This window comes from Empidonax traillii, unplaced genomic scaffold (assembly GCF_003031625.1).
Source record: "Empidonax traillii isolate 1590-97213 ecotype Southwest subspecies unplaced genomic scaffold, ASM303162v1 scaffold1323:size195977, whole genome shotgun sequence".
Classification (NCBI taxonomy): Eukaryota; Metazoa; Chordata; class Aves; order Passeriformes; family Tyrannidae; genus Empidonax; species Empidonax traillii.
In genome coordinates this window covers 38,172-57,195 of record NW_020956516.1, presented here as the reverse complement: position 1 = coordinate 57,195, position 19,024 = coordinate 38,172, and the positions used below count along the sequence as shown (strand labels likewise).

General features: G+C 41.6%; 1 protein-coding gene across 2 annotated transcripts in view; it reads left to right on the top strand.

Moving 5' to 3' along the window:
- The window catches only part of LOC114069640 (protocadherin alpha-C1-like), a 76,500-nt gene extending 68,949 nt beyond the window's left edge, over positions 1-7,551 (top strand). The window contains exons 4-5 of one of the 2 annotated variants that reach the window (XM_027906580.1): positions 5,167-5,268; positions 5,706-7,551. In XM_027906580.1, the coding sequence (XP_027762381.1) occupies positions 5,167-5,268; positions 5,706-5,776 (173 nt within the window). In that variant the 3' untranslated portion in view covers positions 5,777-7,551. Of the gene's footprint in view, positions 1-5,166 lie in introns of both variants that reach the window. The other variant, XM_027906581.1, reaches the window with a different exon arrangement.
- The last annotated feature ends 11,473 nt before the right edge of the window (positions 7,552-19,024 follow it).

Sequence of the window (19,024 nt, the reverse complement as noted above, 5' to 3'; positions counted from 1 at the left end):
GGATGGGGCAGCCGCAGCTTCTCAGTGTGATATGACAGTTTCTATCTGACAATGTGTAGGAAATCAGGTGCTTTCAGAGCAATTAGGGCTTGTAGGACAAGGGCCTGTTGACCAAGATTTCTATATTTTTTAAGTCTTGTGAGAGGTAGAGGGCTACAGCATGTGACCACTAAATGCTTCTGGAAGAGGAAAAAAAAATAGCTGTGCACTGTACCCTGCTCCCTCGAGCTTTCAGAAAGGTGATTTTAGAGTACATTTGGTGGTTTTTTACATGTAAATCTGCCTGTGCAGTTCAGGCAGCAGTCACGGGATAGAAAAAGAAGTATTTTGAAAGACAGCCTAGAAGTCATTTCATGCCATCTAAATATGTGATCTACTCGACTGCAAAGTCTCCGCTGCTCTGGGTTCCATTTAAAGTCTACTGAGACGCTTGTATTTCTGTGAGGGTAAAAGATGGAAGGGGTGAAAAGTTCATCTCCCATTTTAGCTTACAGACATGCAGGCGAGGAAGCATCAGGACCTGCAGGTGCAGCCTAGATTTCGGGTTCTTCTTCATGCAAGCATTTAAAAATTTAATTATTTGGTCATTGAACATGAAATCTGCTGTATTCCTTGAGAATAAACTGAAGGGGCAGTCTCCAAAGTAATCCCATGAGTTACACCAGGAGATGACCAGACTCTGAACTTTTATGTAGAAATGCTGGCAACCCGCTCTCTGAACTGCAGGAAGAAAAGAAGTATAATGTCTTAAATTAAGTGTTATGAATATAACTGGTGGGTTTGCTTTATTTAGATTTTCCTCTAAGTTTAATAAACAACTTTGAAGCATTCAATAAGACCCAGAAAATGTGCAAGAGAAGTACAACTAATCCCATTAAATGTAAAATAGCATCTAAGTGGAAAGTTTTTGTTGTTGAATTCCTCCTGATAAGAAACGGAAGAGATGTTTAAGGAAGCTTTGGAAAGAGGTAGTAGATGACATTTATCCTTAATCTGAAATGCCTAAACACACAGCATTGTTAGTACAGCTGAACTGTGACCTTCCAGCCTGCCAATACAGATAAACACACATGTTATCAGGTAAATCACGCAGAAGAGACATTTCCTGAGGAGACTGGTGAAGCCCCACTGGTAGGAAATGATGGCTATTAACTCATTAGGTTCTGTCTGCCTCTGTCTTTTTTGTATGTGAGCTCTCCACACAGCTGTATGGATAATTAGTTTCCTTTGGCTTAGTGAGTATTAAGGAGAATTTACAATGCTTAGTTTGTAGGGACAACAAACATATTTGGGGTCTGGGAGAAAACCCCACAGAAAGGGAAGTAAATCCCCACAGAACCCTGATTCCAGGGTAGGTGTGATGGGTTTGTTGTGTTTGGATACATGATGTCAGATAGTTGTGTGGCAAATGTTGCTGACTTCATCTGGGGAGTGGATTTGTCCAGGCAGAACCAGATTAAAGGGTCGATATCCTGCTCTGAATTAGATTTCAGTGATGCAGATACGTTTGTGCACCCCATTAGTCTGGCAAGAGGTTTCATGCAGGAGATATTGTACCTTAGGGATACCCTGGATTCTGGATAGCACTTTGATGTGTTTGTGTGGTAAAATGGGTAACACAAAGTCAATGTCGTTGTCTTATGTCTTGTGTCAAACCTAGTAAGTTCATTAGAGGGATGGAGCACCTCTCCTGTGAGGAAAGACTGAGAGAATTGGGATTGCTCAGCCTGGAAAAGAGAAGGTTTGGGGTGATATAATTGCAGCCTTCCAGTGCCTGAAGGGAGCTGACAGGGAAGATGGGGAGAGACTATTTACAAGAGTGACAGGACAAGAGGGAATGGCTTCACACTGCCAGAGGGCACGGTTAGATGGGATATTAGAAAGAAATTGTTCCCTGTGAGAGTGGTGAGGCCCTGGCACAGGTTACCCAGAGAAGCTGTGGCTGCCCCTGGATCCCTGGAAGTGGCCAAGGCCAGGTTGGATGGAGCTCTGAGCAACCTGGTCTAGTGAAAGGTGTCCTGCCCATGGCCAGGGTGATCTTTAAGATCCATTCCAATCCAGGTGATTCCATGATTCTGTGATTCTGTGCTCACATAAAAATGACACAGCCACACAGTGTGTCAGCTGTGCTGTGGTGACCCTGCAGTCCATAGAGTCTTGTCACTCTGTACTCTTCAAAGTAATTTTTCTATTATTCACTGCTTCAGGGTTTTCCCCAGTCAGATCAAGGGTGGAGTCAAACATGATTTGAGGTCACCTTCAGCTGTCTTTTTCCTGCCAGGAATGGAAAAAGAGCATTGGGTCTGGGCCAATGTTGTTTGGAATGACTGTTCTATGGGCTTGTTGGGAAAAAAAAAAAAAAAAAGGATTTATTTGTCAAATAGAGCTTAATTTATTAGGCATAATATGAAAGCTCACATTTTTGTATTGCTGTAGAAGGAGAATTGATTGATAATTTGGAAAAAGGCCAAGACACACAAATTCACCTTTGTAATTCATCATCTCAGAGAAACAAAAGTGAAATAAATTGTACCTGAGCAAAACAATTTATTAAGCAGGAATGAAAGGTGGTTCGTATTAATGCATTATTATGAAAGGACTTTCTAGGACATTGCTGTTGCTAACAGGAAACATGTAAAAAATCTGAAGTTGATAGTTAAGACTGTAGAAAATTTACAGAAAAGCTGCAACTAATAAAATAGAGGAACTTTCACATTATTAATAACTTCAAAAATGTATTTGAGACTAGACAGGTTAGGGTCACTAAAACAACTTGAGGTGTTCTTGGAGAGAACATGAGCTCAGTGTTAAAGCTTCTTCATCATTAAATACAATCTTAGGGGGAAAAGAAGTGTACAGTCTCTTCTGGATTAAATATCAAGTTGTAAAAGCAGTCATGTCACCTCCATGTGCTGTGGAGGTTGAAAGATGCCACAGATTCCATGTGCCAAACCTGTTACATAGATGGTCTCAGAGATAGTTCCAATATGTTGTGTATACACATTTCATTGTCTCTGTAACTTTGGACATCCTGTGTAAGTACAGAAAAGCTTAAAAAAGGAATTTTGCTTCCCAGACATGTTTATTTTGCTGCCAGGCAGGAGAGAGGTTGTCAAGCAGCAGAATGTGCTTTTTTAGCTTTTGAACAAGGAGACCCCTTATGTCTCCATGCACAACACACAATTTATTTCATAGAATAAAAAATTGTACAAACAATATTACAGGAGATGAAGAATCATTAGAGAATAAGAAATAGAGGAGATGCTGTTCATTTCATGAAATGGCTGCTAAAACAAATGCAGTATTTTCATTACTGCTACAGGGGTACAGAGCAGCCAGCAGCTGATTTTTACTGGCAAAACCTTGGAGATCTCCCTCTAGATTGTCTGTTTTGTTTTCTCTTCCTTCCCTCTTTCAGCAGGAGACATTTCTTCTCCTCCTTTCAGTGCCCTTCCCTCCTTTTCCAAGGGACACGGAGTCCCTCTCAAATGATTTTCCAACCCATCCTTGTATAAACACAATTCTTGCCTCCTTCCTTACCCCAAACATCTTTTCCCTCTTCAACTGGACAACTCTGTTATATGATGCTGAGACTTAATCAGTGGTATTGGAATTTTCTGTGTGTTATTGCAAGGATTTGTGTGTGGCTGGGAGTATTACGAGTGTGAGAGGTCCTGTGTTTTGATGCTGCACTTTCAGGGTGTAGATAAGAATTTTTTCATCAGATTTGAGGGCTTTAGCCTCAGTGCATAAACACTGAGCTTTCCCCTGTCCTTTAAACACTTAAAATGATATATTAAAATAAATACGCTGTTCCTATTCAAAATTGGGAGTTACATAAATTACAACAAGTTTTCAAAGCTTCAGAGAAAAGAAAACAACCAGGTTTTAAGAATTTCTCTCGTAGAAGAACCTAATTTTGTTGCAATTCATTATGCTAGAAAACTGTCCTTGTCTGAGCAACATACGCCAACATTTTAATCCGATTAGCTCAATCTAATCAAAATCATGGAAATAAAATTAAAACTTGCTTCACAGTGCAAGCCTAAAGCTGGGGACAGAACTTTATATTTGCCTTTCTAAAATGCTGTGATCTCTGAAAAATATCAGGATATTCTATGAAGACCGTGGATATTTCTGAGACCAGATTGTGCACCCCGATGGAAGGAGTCCTGCAGTATCTGCCCAGGCAGTTCAGTTCACTCCTGGTTTTGCTCTAGGGCCGTGTCTGCTGCTCAGCCACACTGGACACACACAGACACAAACACACAAACACAAGAACACACAAACACACAAACACATGAACACACAGACACACAGACACACAGACACATGCTGCTTGGCCTCAGGTTCCTCTCAGGGATGCACCAGCTCAGAATCACAAAATGGGTCAGGTTGGAAGGGACCGCAGTGGGTCATCTGGTCCCACCTCCCTGCTCAAGCAGGGTCATCCCAGAGCACATGGCACAGGATTGCATCCAGAATATCACCAGGGAGGGAGACTCCACACCCTCTCTGGGCAGTCTCTTCCAGTGTGTGGTCACTCACACAGTAGAGAAGTTCTTCCTCATGTTCAGGAGGAACTTCTTGTACATCAGGTTTTTTTACCTCCTGTCCTGTTGCTCAGCACCACCAAGCAGAGCCTGGGTCTGTCCTCTGACACTGTCCCTTCAGACACTCCTTTCTTCCCTGAGGAATCCTGGACACAGCTGAGAGGATGGTTTCCTAAAATATCCCACATGGATGTGCCTAATGCCGAAGCTGCCCTGGACACTCTTCTAACCCTGTCCCCAAAGTCTTGACACCCTTTTGTCATGCAATACACGTGCTTGTGTTTCCTGCCTTAAAAACATTACAGTGGGCTGCATCGCAGCCATCTCTTATTTCACATACTTCAAATTCAAAAGAAAAATAAAGAACAACGGTGTTTCAAGGCACAGACGAGAGATCCAAAGCCTGTCGGGGCCAGCAGTTCACGGAGTGAGTCAGTGTGTGCTAACACTGAGCAGCCTGGACAAGAACCAGTGGGTAAACCCTAGATGAGCAGCCAGGCAACCAGGAGTCACTGCAGGCTGAAGCCAGAGCCTTCAAAGGGGAAGCTGATGCTCACTGAGGGCTTATATTTAATGATGCTTTAAGCTTTTCTTGCTGTTTTGACTTTTTCAGAACCTGAGGCGGGAGAGGTGTCCCCCCCAGTGGGAGCTGGTGTGAACAGCAACAGCTGGACCTTTAAATTTGGACCGGGCAATTCCAAACAAGGTGGTCCTGGTGAGTTGCCAGACAAATTCATTATCCCAGGATCTCCTGCAATCATCTCCATCCGGCAGGAGCCACCAAACAGCCAAATTGACAAAAGTGACTTCATAACCTTCGGCAAGAAGGAAGAGACCAAGAAAAAGAAGAAAAAGAAGAAGGGAAACAAGACTCAGGAGAAAAAAGAAAAGGGCAACAGCACCACTGAGAACAGTGACCAGTGAGGGGGTTATACTGAAAGAACCCACTTAGCCAGTTTTTGTAATAATGGCAGATTTCTCCTATGTAGCAACTCCCAACTTCTTCCTACTGTTAAAAAATTTCCTGTATGTACAGACTTGAGAAAATCAGCAGGAAATTGAGTGTCTGTCTAAATTGCTTAACAGGTTTTGTCTTAAAAGCTTTATTAAGTCTGGTGTTAACTCTTTTTCTCCACTCTGGCTTGTTTTCAGAATCTAAAAAGCAGACACAAGTTTCCTTTCTCCTACGCCGAAAAGGAGAATCTTCACAGTACAGCCAGTGAGAGGTTGGACTCTGCACTGTGGTTCCTGTGCTCCTGTCTTGATGACACTTACAGGACAGGTTTAAAAGTTTTAATGTTGTGCACCCTCTATCTGATTGGAAATATTTGTGTGCAGATGTCAGTTAGGTGATATGAGATCAGATTATAAAATGCAAGAAGAGCTGGTAAATATGCAACAGAGGAAACACCTCATGAACACAAACGTTCAAAGATGTTCAGGCTGGGGAGAAAATATCTGAAAGGAGATGAGCAGACTTGTCAAATCTTGAGAAGTCACTGTGTGGAAATACTGAGTCTTATACATGACGTATTGTACACACTGCTTCAAATGAAACCTCACATTTACAGCCTCTTTAAGGTACCATAAATTACATCTATTTACCAAGCAAGCCATTGGGAAAATGGTCCCTTAAAACCCTGCATTACCCTGGCAAGACCAGCCCTCAGAGTGTAAGAAGGGCTGGGCTGACATCCCAGGAATGTAACTGTGATGCTCTGTGTCCCTATTTCCACTCTAACATTATTTTGCACATTATGTCTCTGAAAAGGTCAGAGTTTTTCCACGACACTTATGCAAAAGAGAGAAAAAAAGAAACGTTAACTATGCTATTTCTTATTTGAGATATTTATTTATAAAGAAATATAGCTGTAAATGTTAAAGAAATATGATGCCCTTTAACCCAAACAGAAGTCAATCTAGAGCCATTATAAATTACAATTGCTGCTATTAAAGTGCTTTAGAAAAACTGCCTGAAACATCTGTATTATATCGGCCACTTGCCAGTAACAGCTTTATTCTGTCGGGTGACTTGGGGGCTGCCTCTTGCATGTGTTAATAAATACAAGAATATCTTCTCTTTTTTTTTTTTTTTTTTTTTTCATTAATCTGCACTTTGAATACACCTTTGCAAACAAACTGTCCTAATATGAAGAAGCAGAAGCAAACTCCTCACACAGATGGATTTATTAACCTGCTAGCTCTGTGCAGTACCTTGGTGTTACCTCCCACACAACCTTTTCTGATTTTAGTTAAACTTTTCTATGAGATTATGAATTTCTGACCCTACTAACACTCCCTATGTAAAATTCAAGTACTGTATGTATGCTGTATGCTCTTATAAGAATCCTGAAATATTTATTCTGTGCTTGTGTATGTGAATGTCAATGCAACTATTATTAGAGTGAACTTTAAGCTTTACCGTTGAATGTAAATTCATTATTTCTTTTTTGTACACTTGTGAAAAAGTGCAGTAGTGTTAATTTTTTTAAGCCACTGTTGATTATCAGTTCTTTTGTGTATGAAACACAAGTAAAATATCTTTCTTAAACCAAGCCATGCATGCATTTTGGGATTTATTGGGAAGAATCTGTGAAGCTAAAGTTCTGTGAATTAAACCTGAGGGTACAAATGGAGTATTGAATGTGGCTGAGGATGTTGATATAAAACCAATACATGTATTTTTAAATAGAGTATAGCTGATGAGGGAATTCCAAGGACTTTTCTACATTATTGTACATTCACAGAATAAAGCTCAAGTGTCGTGTTAATTGGAACTGTGTAAGAAACTACATAGCTCTGAAATTTCTAACAGGCCCTTTAATCTAGGATCAAAGAGAACAACTGGATTTCTTGAGACATGTCCTGGATGTTTTAAGTTTCCAAACTGCTGACAGTTCAGAATAGAACAATTCCTATTCATTTTTAAGAACCTGCAGCAAGTCTTAAAACATCACAGAAAAGCTCTAATAAAAGAATTCGTATCTCAAAGCATGAACCACCAATAGCCTCATGTGGTCTATTTAGAGTTTTCTTTTGCTACCAGTCCTGTTTTACTGACAATAAAAAGGTGCTACTTATGAAAGAGAATCATTGATTCACTTTTAAAGGCTAGACAAGAGGAAAAAAAGCTTTGGGGAGGGAACTGTTCCTTTATGCAAATGTGCTATGCAAGTACTTTTAGATGTACTTTTTTTTTTCATTTGGTGACTAATCCAAGAGCTCCCAAAACGTTCATCCACTGGAGTTACAGTGGTAACTTAAACACACAGAAGGATACACTTGTTTTATACTCATCATGAAGTCGTTCTCTCAATGCCTCTGGCAAAAATCCAGCACAAGGATGTAATTCTTACAGGAACCTTTACCATTCGATTATTTTTAGATTTTAATTGAGTGTTTGTTTTTCTTTTGAGTGCTTGCATTTTCCCCTATGCAAGCCCATCGGATTCATTCATTTTTCATCAGTGGTCATACACAGCAGGTTTTCCAAGGCTTTTGCATCTATCAGAATGAACCAAGAGCTGCAGTATGTCTCCAGTTTCCTGGTTTGAACACAAAATTACATTTGCCAATGCTGCCTTTGATGCGGGTGCTTACTGCAGGGGGACTGTATGCCTTGAAAGACAAGAGCAGAATATCTGAAGATAATAATTCCGTTATGGAGAGCTGATAGAGCAGAGAAAAAAAACTCTCAGAGGAGAAGAGAGGTTCTTGCTGGAATTGTTTAAAAAGGGGCTGGATTGCACTAGTAGGATATACATTCCACAGATTCACTGTGTTTTCAGAAGACTGAATCAGGCACCTCACCAGATCCTTAAAAGATTTTTCCTTATATGAACCCTCTAGTGCAACTGGAGTGGTAAGATGTCTGCAGTGAAATTTGGCTATTTCGTAACTAATACACAAATTATACCACTGACACCCTTGATTTTGGTTGTCCAGGAGGAGGGTAAACCCTTGGCATGATGTTTGGAGGACCAGGCGTGGGTGGGTGTGGAATTTGCACATTAGGGGTTACTGTTTGAACACTACACGACAGTGGGAATTGAGAACCAGAGGTGACCAAGAGCTTCACAAATTTAGAAGCAAAAGTTTATTTTATCCTCCTGCTGTCAATGAAATGAGCAAGACAAAATACACTGCAGAGTGTGTTAACAAGGAAATTACAATTGTGGGGCATTTACTGCTTGAACAGTTTATGTCTCTCAGAGTCCACATATAATTTCTGTGAAAATATTGTCTTTGGAAGTCTGGTTTCTATGCACACAAGATCAGTGGTCAAAACTATTGGGCTTTTATAACAATAAACCTGAGTTATGTTGTATATTAATTACATCCTGTCATTAAAAAGAAATCACAATTTACATTAGGCTTCTAAGGCTTAATCTTGTGCGGTTTCTTTCTGCTCAGTACTTGGGTCTTGCACATCACAGGAAGGGATGCAGCTGAAGTTTTCCAATCATCTTACATAAGGGGAAGAACACGGAACCCAAAATGCATTTCCCAGTTTCATACATGAAGATCCATTATGGAATTATTTTCAGGCAGTTTTGGTGAGTTTTAGGATCGTCTTTATTTCCCCTTCTTCTCACTTGTTTGATGTGTTTCAGCAATCACTTGTGTCAACAGCTGGGTAAAATAAACCATGTACAATTATTCTTCCTTTTCCAGTTCTCCCCTAGCAGCAGTTTCATGGATCTCATGTAAGACAAGTATTAAGGAAGGAGCTGAGCCATTATCCTCATTTGAGTTCTGAAGAATGAGCAAGTTCTTCAATTTTGCTGTTATTTGATTGTTTGGAAACAAGGAACTGGCTGTTCCTTGACACAGAAAATTTTTTGAGACAATGCCAAGAGTTCTGTTAAGGCTCCTGTAAATATGCAGAAGTATCACTTTTATCAAAAGATGGGCTTTGGTGTGAAAATCTACACTGAAGTCCTCTGGTTTGTTCCTTTACATCTCTGAAAGAGAAATGAGTGAAGAGCTGATCAATGTTTCTATATCGCACATAGTTTAATCTGCATGAAGCAAATAAAATACCCTGGAAATATAGGACAAGCAGAGGACTTCAAACACTGCATTAATAAATCATGGCTATGAAGGGCTTCATGTGGTGGCTGGAATCGCATCAGAACCTGTATGAGGCTCACAGATGCCGGAGTGGCTGCTTGACCACACCAAAGCTGAATAGACAGAGACTGCATGGCATGGCTATAGCAAAATAAGGGCTTTATCACATTTTACTGACCTTGAACAGCCTAAACCAGCAGAGTATGTAATCAATATTGATAGCATATACATTCATTTTCCATTAGCTCTCGATATGGGGATGCTGCACTCGCTCCTCTCCTGGGTTGTTTCTCTTCCCTGTGGCCTCCATTCCTCCCTAGAGGATCCACTGACACTGCTCTGCCTTTGCATCCCTGATCAGAGGGATAGAGCATCTCTATGGTGAGGAAAGGCTGAGAGAGCTGGGATTGTTCAGCCTGGAAAAGAGAAGACCTAATTGTGGCCTTCCAGTACTGAAGGGAACCTGCAAGAAACATGGAGAGAGACTATTTACAAGGACCTGGAGTGACAGGACAAGGGGGAATTGCTTCAAGCTGGAAGAGAGTAGGTTTAGATAAGATATTGGAAAGAAATTCCTCTTTTCTTGAGCCCAGGGTGGTGAGGCCCTGGCACAGGTCGCCCAGAGAAGCTGTAGCCCTGGACGTGTCCAAGGCCAAGTTGGGCAGGGATTGGAGCAATCTGGGCTAGTGGAAGTGCCCATGCCCCTGCCCATGGCACAGGGTGGAATGAAATGGTCTTTAAGGTTCCTTCCAACCCAACCCATTCAATGGTTCTGTATATAAAAATCTGGGACCCAGTTACTGTGTGCAGAATACTGCAACACTTATTGTCAATGGTAATGCTGCTTAGGTATTATGCAAATCTGATTTTTCAAAGTGATTCCACTGCAGTGACATTAGACACCCACTTCTAGAATATTTGTAGTTCAAGTGCCTCTGGCTGGCTTAGAGAACTAAAGAATGAAATCCTTCAGTGTGAAGTGCCACAGAATTGTCTCTCTCACACGGTGAGAAGAGCATATCTTACACTGCACCATGGATTGATTCCCTTTCATATCCCAGTATTGCCTCCATGCAATCACTCTGACACAGGTATTAACATCAAAAGATGAGAGATGTGCAGGAAAGTAAACGTCTCTCAGAAGCCACGCAGCTTGAAAATATTAAAGATGTTCGCTCGCCAGTGGTGCCCAGAGCTATGTCACTGTTACCTGCAAAAAGACAGCAAGTGACTCATCCACATTTAAGAATTGATGTCTGGACCATATTGCAAAACAAACATGCTGGGCTTGAAAACTGGATTTTAAAACCAGGGTTAGGGTTAGGGTTAGAGCCAGAAATATTAATCTGACCTTCATACCGAATAGAGCAGCCACAGGTCTGTTGTCACTCCCACTCCTGAACCCCTTTGTTCCTTCATTATGGTGGGAGGACATGTATGAAGTGGGACAGGTCCTGAAGAGATAACCCCATTTATGTGTCATGAAGGTAATGTTATCCTACATGGCAGTAAGGCACGTAAATGGGGTGTTGGGCACAGGTGTGGGGATTAGTGCTTGGTGAAAGGTGACCATGTCACCCGTGTGCCACCCCAGCAGGGCTCAGATCTGAATCTCTAACCGACTGTGATACCCTGAGGGGCTCTCTGTGGGCTCAGCAGTGGCTGGTGCATCAGTGCTGGGGCATTACACATGATATCAGGCTCCAACATTGAGATGGCTTCAACATTAGAGCTGGCCCTGGCAGCCCTTTCCAGCTCCTTTGGAGATATTTTATGGACACTTTGAGTGTCTTGGCACCACCTGAGCTGCACTGAGGAGAATTAAAAAGTCCTTGCCCATTAATTATAGGAATGGTGCCACGCAAGAAGCTTGACAAGACGCAGTAATTGTTAAAACACATCAATCACAGCCACCCTACACTTTTAATTCTGCAGTCGTTTTCCTGTTAGATAAATCCTTAAGCTTCTGTGTGACTCACAGTTCCATTCAGTGCAGCCTCAGTGGGAGCAATGTGTGTGTTCCTGGGGGAAGCTAGACTAAAAATGCGTGTAGATGCAATCCTCTGTCCTCACTAAGACCCCAGTGTATCACAGCGCCCTGCAAACAGCCTTAGGCTCAGTGAAGACCCAGGACCTCATTCCATGGGCTGGCACAGGAGGTTCAGGACCTGCCTAGAGCAGCTTTGCCAACCTGGCTCCTCCCAGACACTGTGAACCCCAACCGTGAGCAGCTTCATCCGTCACCAGGGCCCCATGCTGAGAGGATGAAGGGGCTTAGCTTTGCTGAACTTGCTCTCACCTCCCTATCTTCAGAGTGGAAATTACCCGAGGTGCATGTTAGATAAGGGACAAGCCTAAAATAATGAAAAAAATCTAGCCTGAAATCTGCTTGTCTTCTTAGATGGTTAAAAGGGGATTACACAACATCTAGGTACTGACATTTGGGAAAATGATCCACAAAGCTCTTGATGGGTGTTTACACAATAAAGAGGATCTGCCTAACCCCAAGGGTGTGTAAATTGTTTAGCCCAGCTACTTGTAGACTCAGGAGGTTCTTTGTAGGAATTTAAGCTGCCACCAAGCATCACAAAAGCTACCTTGATCTTTCCAAAACCACATGTAACAATCTCTTGTTAATCTACTTCAGAGCACTCATAGTATAAATGTAGTCCTGAAGATGAGCTGTGTTTTACCCTGAAGGGTGACTGCACTGAAAATGGCAGGCGTGAGCATCTCTCTCTCTTCTCAGGGAGCAAATGACACAAAAAGGTGAAACCAGTTTTATTTTATCCTCAGGCCCCCTTCACACACACAAGGGTAGGTCTCAGCTGGCCACATTTGGTCACACCAGCAGCACAAGCAAAGAGACATTTATTAGCCAGAAAGTGGTGAGAGTGTGATGTGAATGAATTCTTTCACAGCATTAGAAGATATCAGAGATTCAGTATGCCAGGTCAACCCAGGACATTAAATGCACTTACTTTCAGTCAGAAGGAGGGGCTAGTCTGCTTATAGATCTTGCTAATGGCCCCCTGGGTCAAGCAAGCTTTCACAAATGGACAGCCTATATCATCTTTAAAGCTGCCAAATATGCTGTTGGGCTGTGGCAGGAACTGCTGACCTGTGAATTATATTACTCCATTTTTTTTTGTGTTTAAGAAAAAATAATTCTTATGAGATTAATTTGCTTATTGCTGTGCACTGCTGGGCTCCCCCTGTGAACCTGCCAAGCCATGGAGGTTCAGTCATTAATATGCACACAGGCTAATTAATGTAAAGCAGCCTGGAAGTAACAGGATATTGCAGTGCTGGAATGCCAAAGCCTTCGCAGCCTGCTCGATATTGATGGTGCAGTTAGTTCTGCATTGATTAACTTCCAGAGTAAAACTAAAACCCCTTCAGCAAGTGGGTTTGGTGGTGAAGCTCTGCTGCCACCGTGTCTGCCAGAACTGTGCAGCTGTATGGAACAATAAATAGGTCACAGGCACACTGCAGGTGTGGGTGTGTGCAGATGTTACTCTGTGCAGTGAACACTTACAGGATGGCTGCACACCCCACAGGGCAGAGTATGGAATTTGTGTTATGCAAAGGCTTGTCCTTCCCCAACAAAGATGTTTGTCCTAAAAGCTCTTTAACCCCAGAGGCACACAGGTCCATGCTCTCTGACCTCACTGTGTAAGGACATGTGTACACTCACCATATATGTCTATATTGTTGTTCGTGTCTATATTGTTGCCAGTGGGCTTTGGGCTGCTGGTACCTGCTCTGTGTAAAGGCACAGGGCTGGCCACAAAATCCATACATGCTGCCAATCAGTGGTGGGATTATGGTGGCAAACGGGATAGATGATCTGATGCTCACCTGCCCACGGGGCAAATCATGATTTGCTTGAGCCCATCCTGAAAGATTCCAAGTTTTTTCGTGTCTATGCAGCTGGGTGAGGTCAGAGTCCTCTACTTTGGTAATTAGTTCAACCACAAGTCCTGTGTCCTTTTTTAAATGCAGGGAGGAGACTGCATCTTGCTGTATTTTCTACGTACTTCTTTCTCCTACCCTAGTCCAGCTCCCCTGAAGGGCAGAACTGGGCAAGCTCAGCAAGACTGGATTTCTGCCCATGTCCAGACACACCTTTTAAAGGAAGAGACTGTCCAAACACTTTCTGTCTAAGCCTATAATATCAGTTTCTCTTCTGCTCTCCTACCAACCCACCTACCCCAATTTCTGTTTCAGAAAACTGATTAAAATGCTTTGAAAAGCCCTTCCCTTCTGGCAACTAATGAATTTTTAGCCATTTGTAAATTTAAGTGACCAATGTCTGATACAGACCAAGAAATCAAACATCCCTACCCTCCACCAAGCAGTGTCCCAGTCCATCCCTGGCAACACTTACACATCCAGGGACAATCCCAGCTGACATACTCAGCATAAGCTCCCAATGGACTCGTTCAGTGACTGGTCCAGAGCCCTTTTCAATATATGGTTGTTATGGATATGATTCCTCTAGTCAGACACATGACCTACATTCTTGATCATGTAAATTAATGCCTTTGGATGTCACGAAGTGGCTGTGTCTCAGTTGCTCTCCACCTTCCAGTCCAGTTCAGGTTAGTCTGTATAACTGACTTAAACGCCTCATTTCTGATAGCATGTGCCACCTGCATGTTTTTCCTTAAATAATTTTGTATTTTCTTCCTCATTACTAACTTAGCAGCATTTGGTGAATAAGAAATTCCTTGGAGATACACAGAAGATCCCAAAGCAAGATTTATGCTGGCCACATTCTATCTGTTGTAAGATACTTTGTAGCCGGTTTATTTGCTGATCCTTGTGGGTCCCTCCCAACTCAGGATATTTGATAATTCTGTAATTACAGCTTTATTATATATCATCACTCTTGTCTTAAAATAAGGCACACAATTACAATTTTGTTAGCACAGTTTTCTGTATAAATCAACCCAATGATCCATTAAAAAATTGTATTGCACTTATTTAACAAGACCTGTTTTCCATAAACCCATAGTTTTACTCTGTACTCTTTACATTCCACACCAGTCTTTTCTTACATTTTCCAGGCACAAATTTCAGGCCCTTTGTCCTCCAATTTTTTAATTGTTGCCATTTGGCCTCTTTCACTGGTCTCTCTCCAGAGTTTTGAGAGGTGTTAAAATAGTCACTCACTGAAGGGACCTGGAGCCATTCCTTGTGTTGCTCTTAAATGAAGACATGGAATCACAGAATAGAATCACAGAGTGGTATGGCTTGGAAGGGATGTTTAAAGACCATTTAGTTCCAATCCCCCTGCTACAGTCAGGAGCACCTTCCACTACCCAAGGTTGCTCCAATCCCCATCCAACTTGGCTTTGGACACTTCCAGGGATGGGGCAGCCACAGCTTCTTTGGGCAACCTGTGCCAGGGCCTCACCTTTCTCTTAGTGAGGAATTTTTTCCATATATCTACCCTAAATTTCCCCACTTTCAGTTTGAATCCATTACTTGTCCTATCACTACAGTTCCTGCCAAAGATTCCCTCTCTGGCTACCTCATCAGCTGCTTCAGATTCTGGAAGGTGCTGTGAGGTCTCCACGCAACCTCCTCTTCCCTGGGCTGAACAGCCTCAACTTTCTCAGCCTTTCCCCATCTATCTCACATATTTACCTCACCTGCCATCATCACCAGGTTCTTTTATCTGCAAAAAATTTAAATGCATGTAAGCAGATTGCACTTCGTGGTACTTTATGTTTTTACTGCCATCATAGCGGAGGTTTATTTTACATTTTACAAAGCAGGACAACCATTTCAGGTGAAGCCTATTGTCCAATACTTTGGACAATAGTATTTTGATACTTCTGATAAAATTACTAGTGAAAATCCATGCACAGAACATAAGAAACCCCTCCAGAAAAGTTCTCGTTTCTTACAGTCATTTTTGGCAGATATTCATCAGCAATTTCTCATTCCCTTCAAGGTTCTGTAGAATCAAGTTCTTGCAGCTTCTCAGGGCCTGTTTCTTATCTCATAAAGTCACCCTTAAAATGACAGTGGGGTGTACTGAAGCTTGGACTACAATGAAATCTTTTAGTCAGGCCACAGTGAAGTGTGATATTCTATATAATGCCTGTGCCAAATGTACTTCAGTGCAAGACAGGGAAATGTCACAAAACTATTTGTCAAGGCCATGTACGTGCTGCTGCAAACTGAGTCCTAAATCCTGCTTTCAAGTATCTCATTCCACAGTCCCCTGGCACAAAAGACTAGAAATTTTGCAGTGGTTTCATTTTCAGCTGCTCACAAAATCAGTGCAGTTCTTCTGAACTGTTTTCTTTAATATGACATTACATATATGACACACTTTTCCTGTTTTCTCTAGAGCCCTGATCGTCCTATTCTCAGAAAATAGTCTCAGAGAAAATGTCAGGAATTATTGGAGAAGAACTGGAGCTTTTGACGCATGAAAGATGTGGGAGGGAGTTGTAGATAGGGGAGTTTTCCTGTAAAAGTGAAGAGAAATGAAAGAGTTAAAGATATTGATTTTTGAACTATGAATGTTTCACCTCACCATTTTCAGCTCTTTGAGATGTGGCAGCTCACATTTCTCTGGCTGACTGGAGACTTCGGACAACCCCTTCAAAATGGACACAATGTTATGATCATCTTCTGTGTGACAAGGACAAGAATGAAATAACAGAAATAATACAGGAATTTGATCATGCAGTGGGCAAATGGCGCAAGGTCTTTCATCAACCTCTAGTTTTTAACAGTCCTGAAATGTAACACGCCATGATAAAAGCTGGGGGCAAGTTTGGCTGCTGGCATGTTTTGGGAAAAGTGCATTATTACACACTCTGTTTCCCTCAGTCAGTACATTTTCTGCTGCAGTCACATAGCTGGGCATCTCCTTCTTATACATCCAGCAAGGTCACTGTGATCATATCTTATTTTTTTATGCTAGTATAGGATCATCATGGCTCAGTGTGAGAAAGTAGGAAAAGGCTCATGTAAGACTGAAGGCATTAACAGGTAGCATTTATTTTCCAGCCAAGCCATGCTAATAGCAAAGTGCCTGTTCTTTGCATGTGTCTGCTGTGGGCAATGACCACATCAGACATGTCAGAGAATTGGTCCAGAACTGCAATTTTTGGTCATTGCCTGATTAAGAAGTCCAGCATTTTTGGAAAATACCTGGTAGCCCCACTGAGCATACACTGGTCAGGTCGTATTGTGTGGGAGATCCCATCCTGGATAATGAAACACAATTTTATACTAATTTAATTTATCTTTTCTCATCCAAAACAGTTGATCTGGAAATCAAAATCCAGTAGGAGCTAAAGGATTGCTCAGCTGGGCTTAGTGGGTTTATTCAGGTTAGAAATCTTATGTACTTTACTAACCTCTTCCTTTTCTTACTTAAAAATTTGACCCTTTAATGCTTTGTCTAATACACTTCTCACTCATCTAATTTTAAAAAAAGGATAATACATTATTTTACAAAAGATTTTGGCATTTCAGAGGCAGCTGAGCTTCTTTCAATGCACAGCTTAATACATTTCAGACTAGGAAAGGAGGTTATTCCGTGTCAAAACCCTGAGGATAGAGGAAGCGGAAAAAAATGCTTTTAACAAAAGTGTAAAAGAATAATTTGGTCACCAAAAAAAAAAGGAAAAAAAAAAGAAAGTGAGAGAAGAGAGAAAAAAAACCATCTATAAATAGTGTTTGGAGGCTCTACATCTTCAGAACTTATTAGCTCAAATTTTAGTATTTATGTGTAGGATAGTAAATTTTTGAACCTTGGGAGAATGATTTTTTGAGCTTGTGTAGATCTGCTTCTACAACTTAAAATTTAAAGACCAGTAAACAAGTAAGACACCCTCTAATGAGAAAGACAGTCTTGGGCCGCAGAATATCTACTTGAAGTGCTATGAGTTGGAGGTTAAACTTCAAACACCTTTATCCTCCAAAACAGGCAACGATAGCAAAGGTTTGCTCACAGTCTAAAATTTCACGGGACCAGATTGCTCAGTAGACAACAAACACATCACTCAGTGGTGGGCAGCACAAAACTTCGTGGACTGGGCTGTAATTTCTGCACTTCATCAAAGCCTGCTCCAATCGACACTGGAGAGACTGGGTAGGGCCTGATGAAGCCACATTGTTACAGCTGGAAAAGTATCTGGGATTTCCTTGTTGCACTGAAGGAGATGCTCTCTCTTGTTGCTCTGAGGGCTGCTCTTTACTATCCTTTCAGCCTTTTTTTCTAACTCACTCTTGCCCAGTGATGATTTCTGCTAGAGCTGATGTTGTGCTGTCAGCTGTGGATCCTCTGAGGAAATTTGTGTGCCCAGGAGCCTTCCTCCCTGTTTGCAGTGCTGCAAGGCTGCAATCCTGATTTATTGCTAAGTGCTGTGTGAGGGGTTGGTTGTGGGAATCATGGAATCGTAGAATATACTGAGCTGGAAGGGACCCACAAGGATAAATGAGTCAAACTCCTGGCCCTGCACAGGACACCCCAAGAATCCCACCATGTGCATGACAGCGTTGTTGCTGTAGTGCTAAATATTTGGTAGATGCCTAAATATTGTCCTTTCTCTTCCCCACTTATTCCGGTAAATAAACGAGTCACATCAATTTGTTTTCTCCTCTTTGAAGACATGAGTGATTGCAATCATTTAGGTTCTGAAATCACTGCTTGGAGGAGGGATAAGGAAGAAAGTAAAAAATAACTCCTGATATTCAACTCCATAGTTATAATTCCAAAGTGGCAGTGTCAGAGAGGGACACAGTTTGAGGAAGGATTTGGACTAAATGGGTCTCAAAACATCAGCGCTCTCAGACTTCACCTTGCAGCTCAGCCCTAGACAGGCTGTGAGACAATGAGTGAGCTGGAAGGGTATCTTCCCTCCTGCTCTTGATTTTTGGCAAGTAGCAGCTTTTGACTGCAACACAGAAGAATTTTTTGGCATTTGAATTCTATAGTTATTGTTGTTGTTGTTTCTCGGGGGGGAGGGGAAGGGACAGAATCTAAAAGAAGAAGAAAATATTTACACTTAAATTTAAATAATCTTATATTTAAAGAAAAAGAATAATTTAATTCTGCTTATTTTCCTCAAGTCTGCTAGAAATATTGCAGAGAAAACACTTCATATCAAAAAGCACCTGGGCTGGTAATGGTTCTTTCCACAGAGAGGGGGGAAATTTTGTTTCTGTGTAATCTCACGCTTTCCTTCAAACTCTGGTAGTAATTCTGCCTCAAAAAGAGGTATTCAGTAGATATGGCAGGCATTTTAAAACAACGTGTAGTTAACTCCCATAGTTAAAAATTATTATATAAATATGCCTTTGGGAAAGCCTGGATTTCTTCTTTCTAATTGTAGATATCTTAGGGTGGAAGAGTTATTCATAGC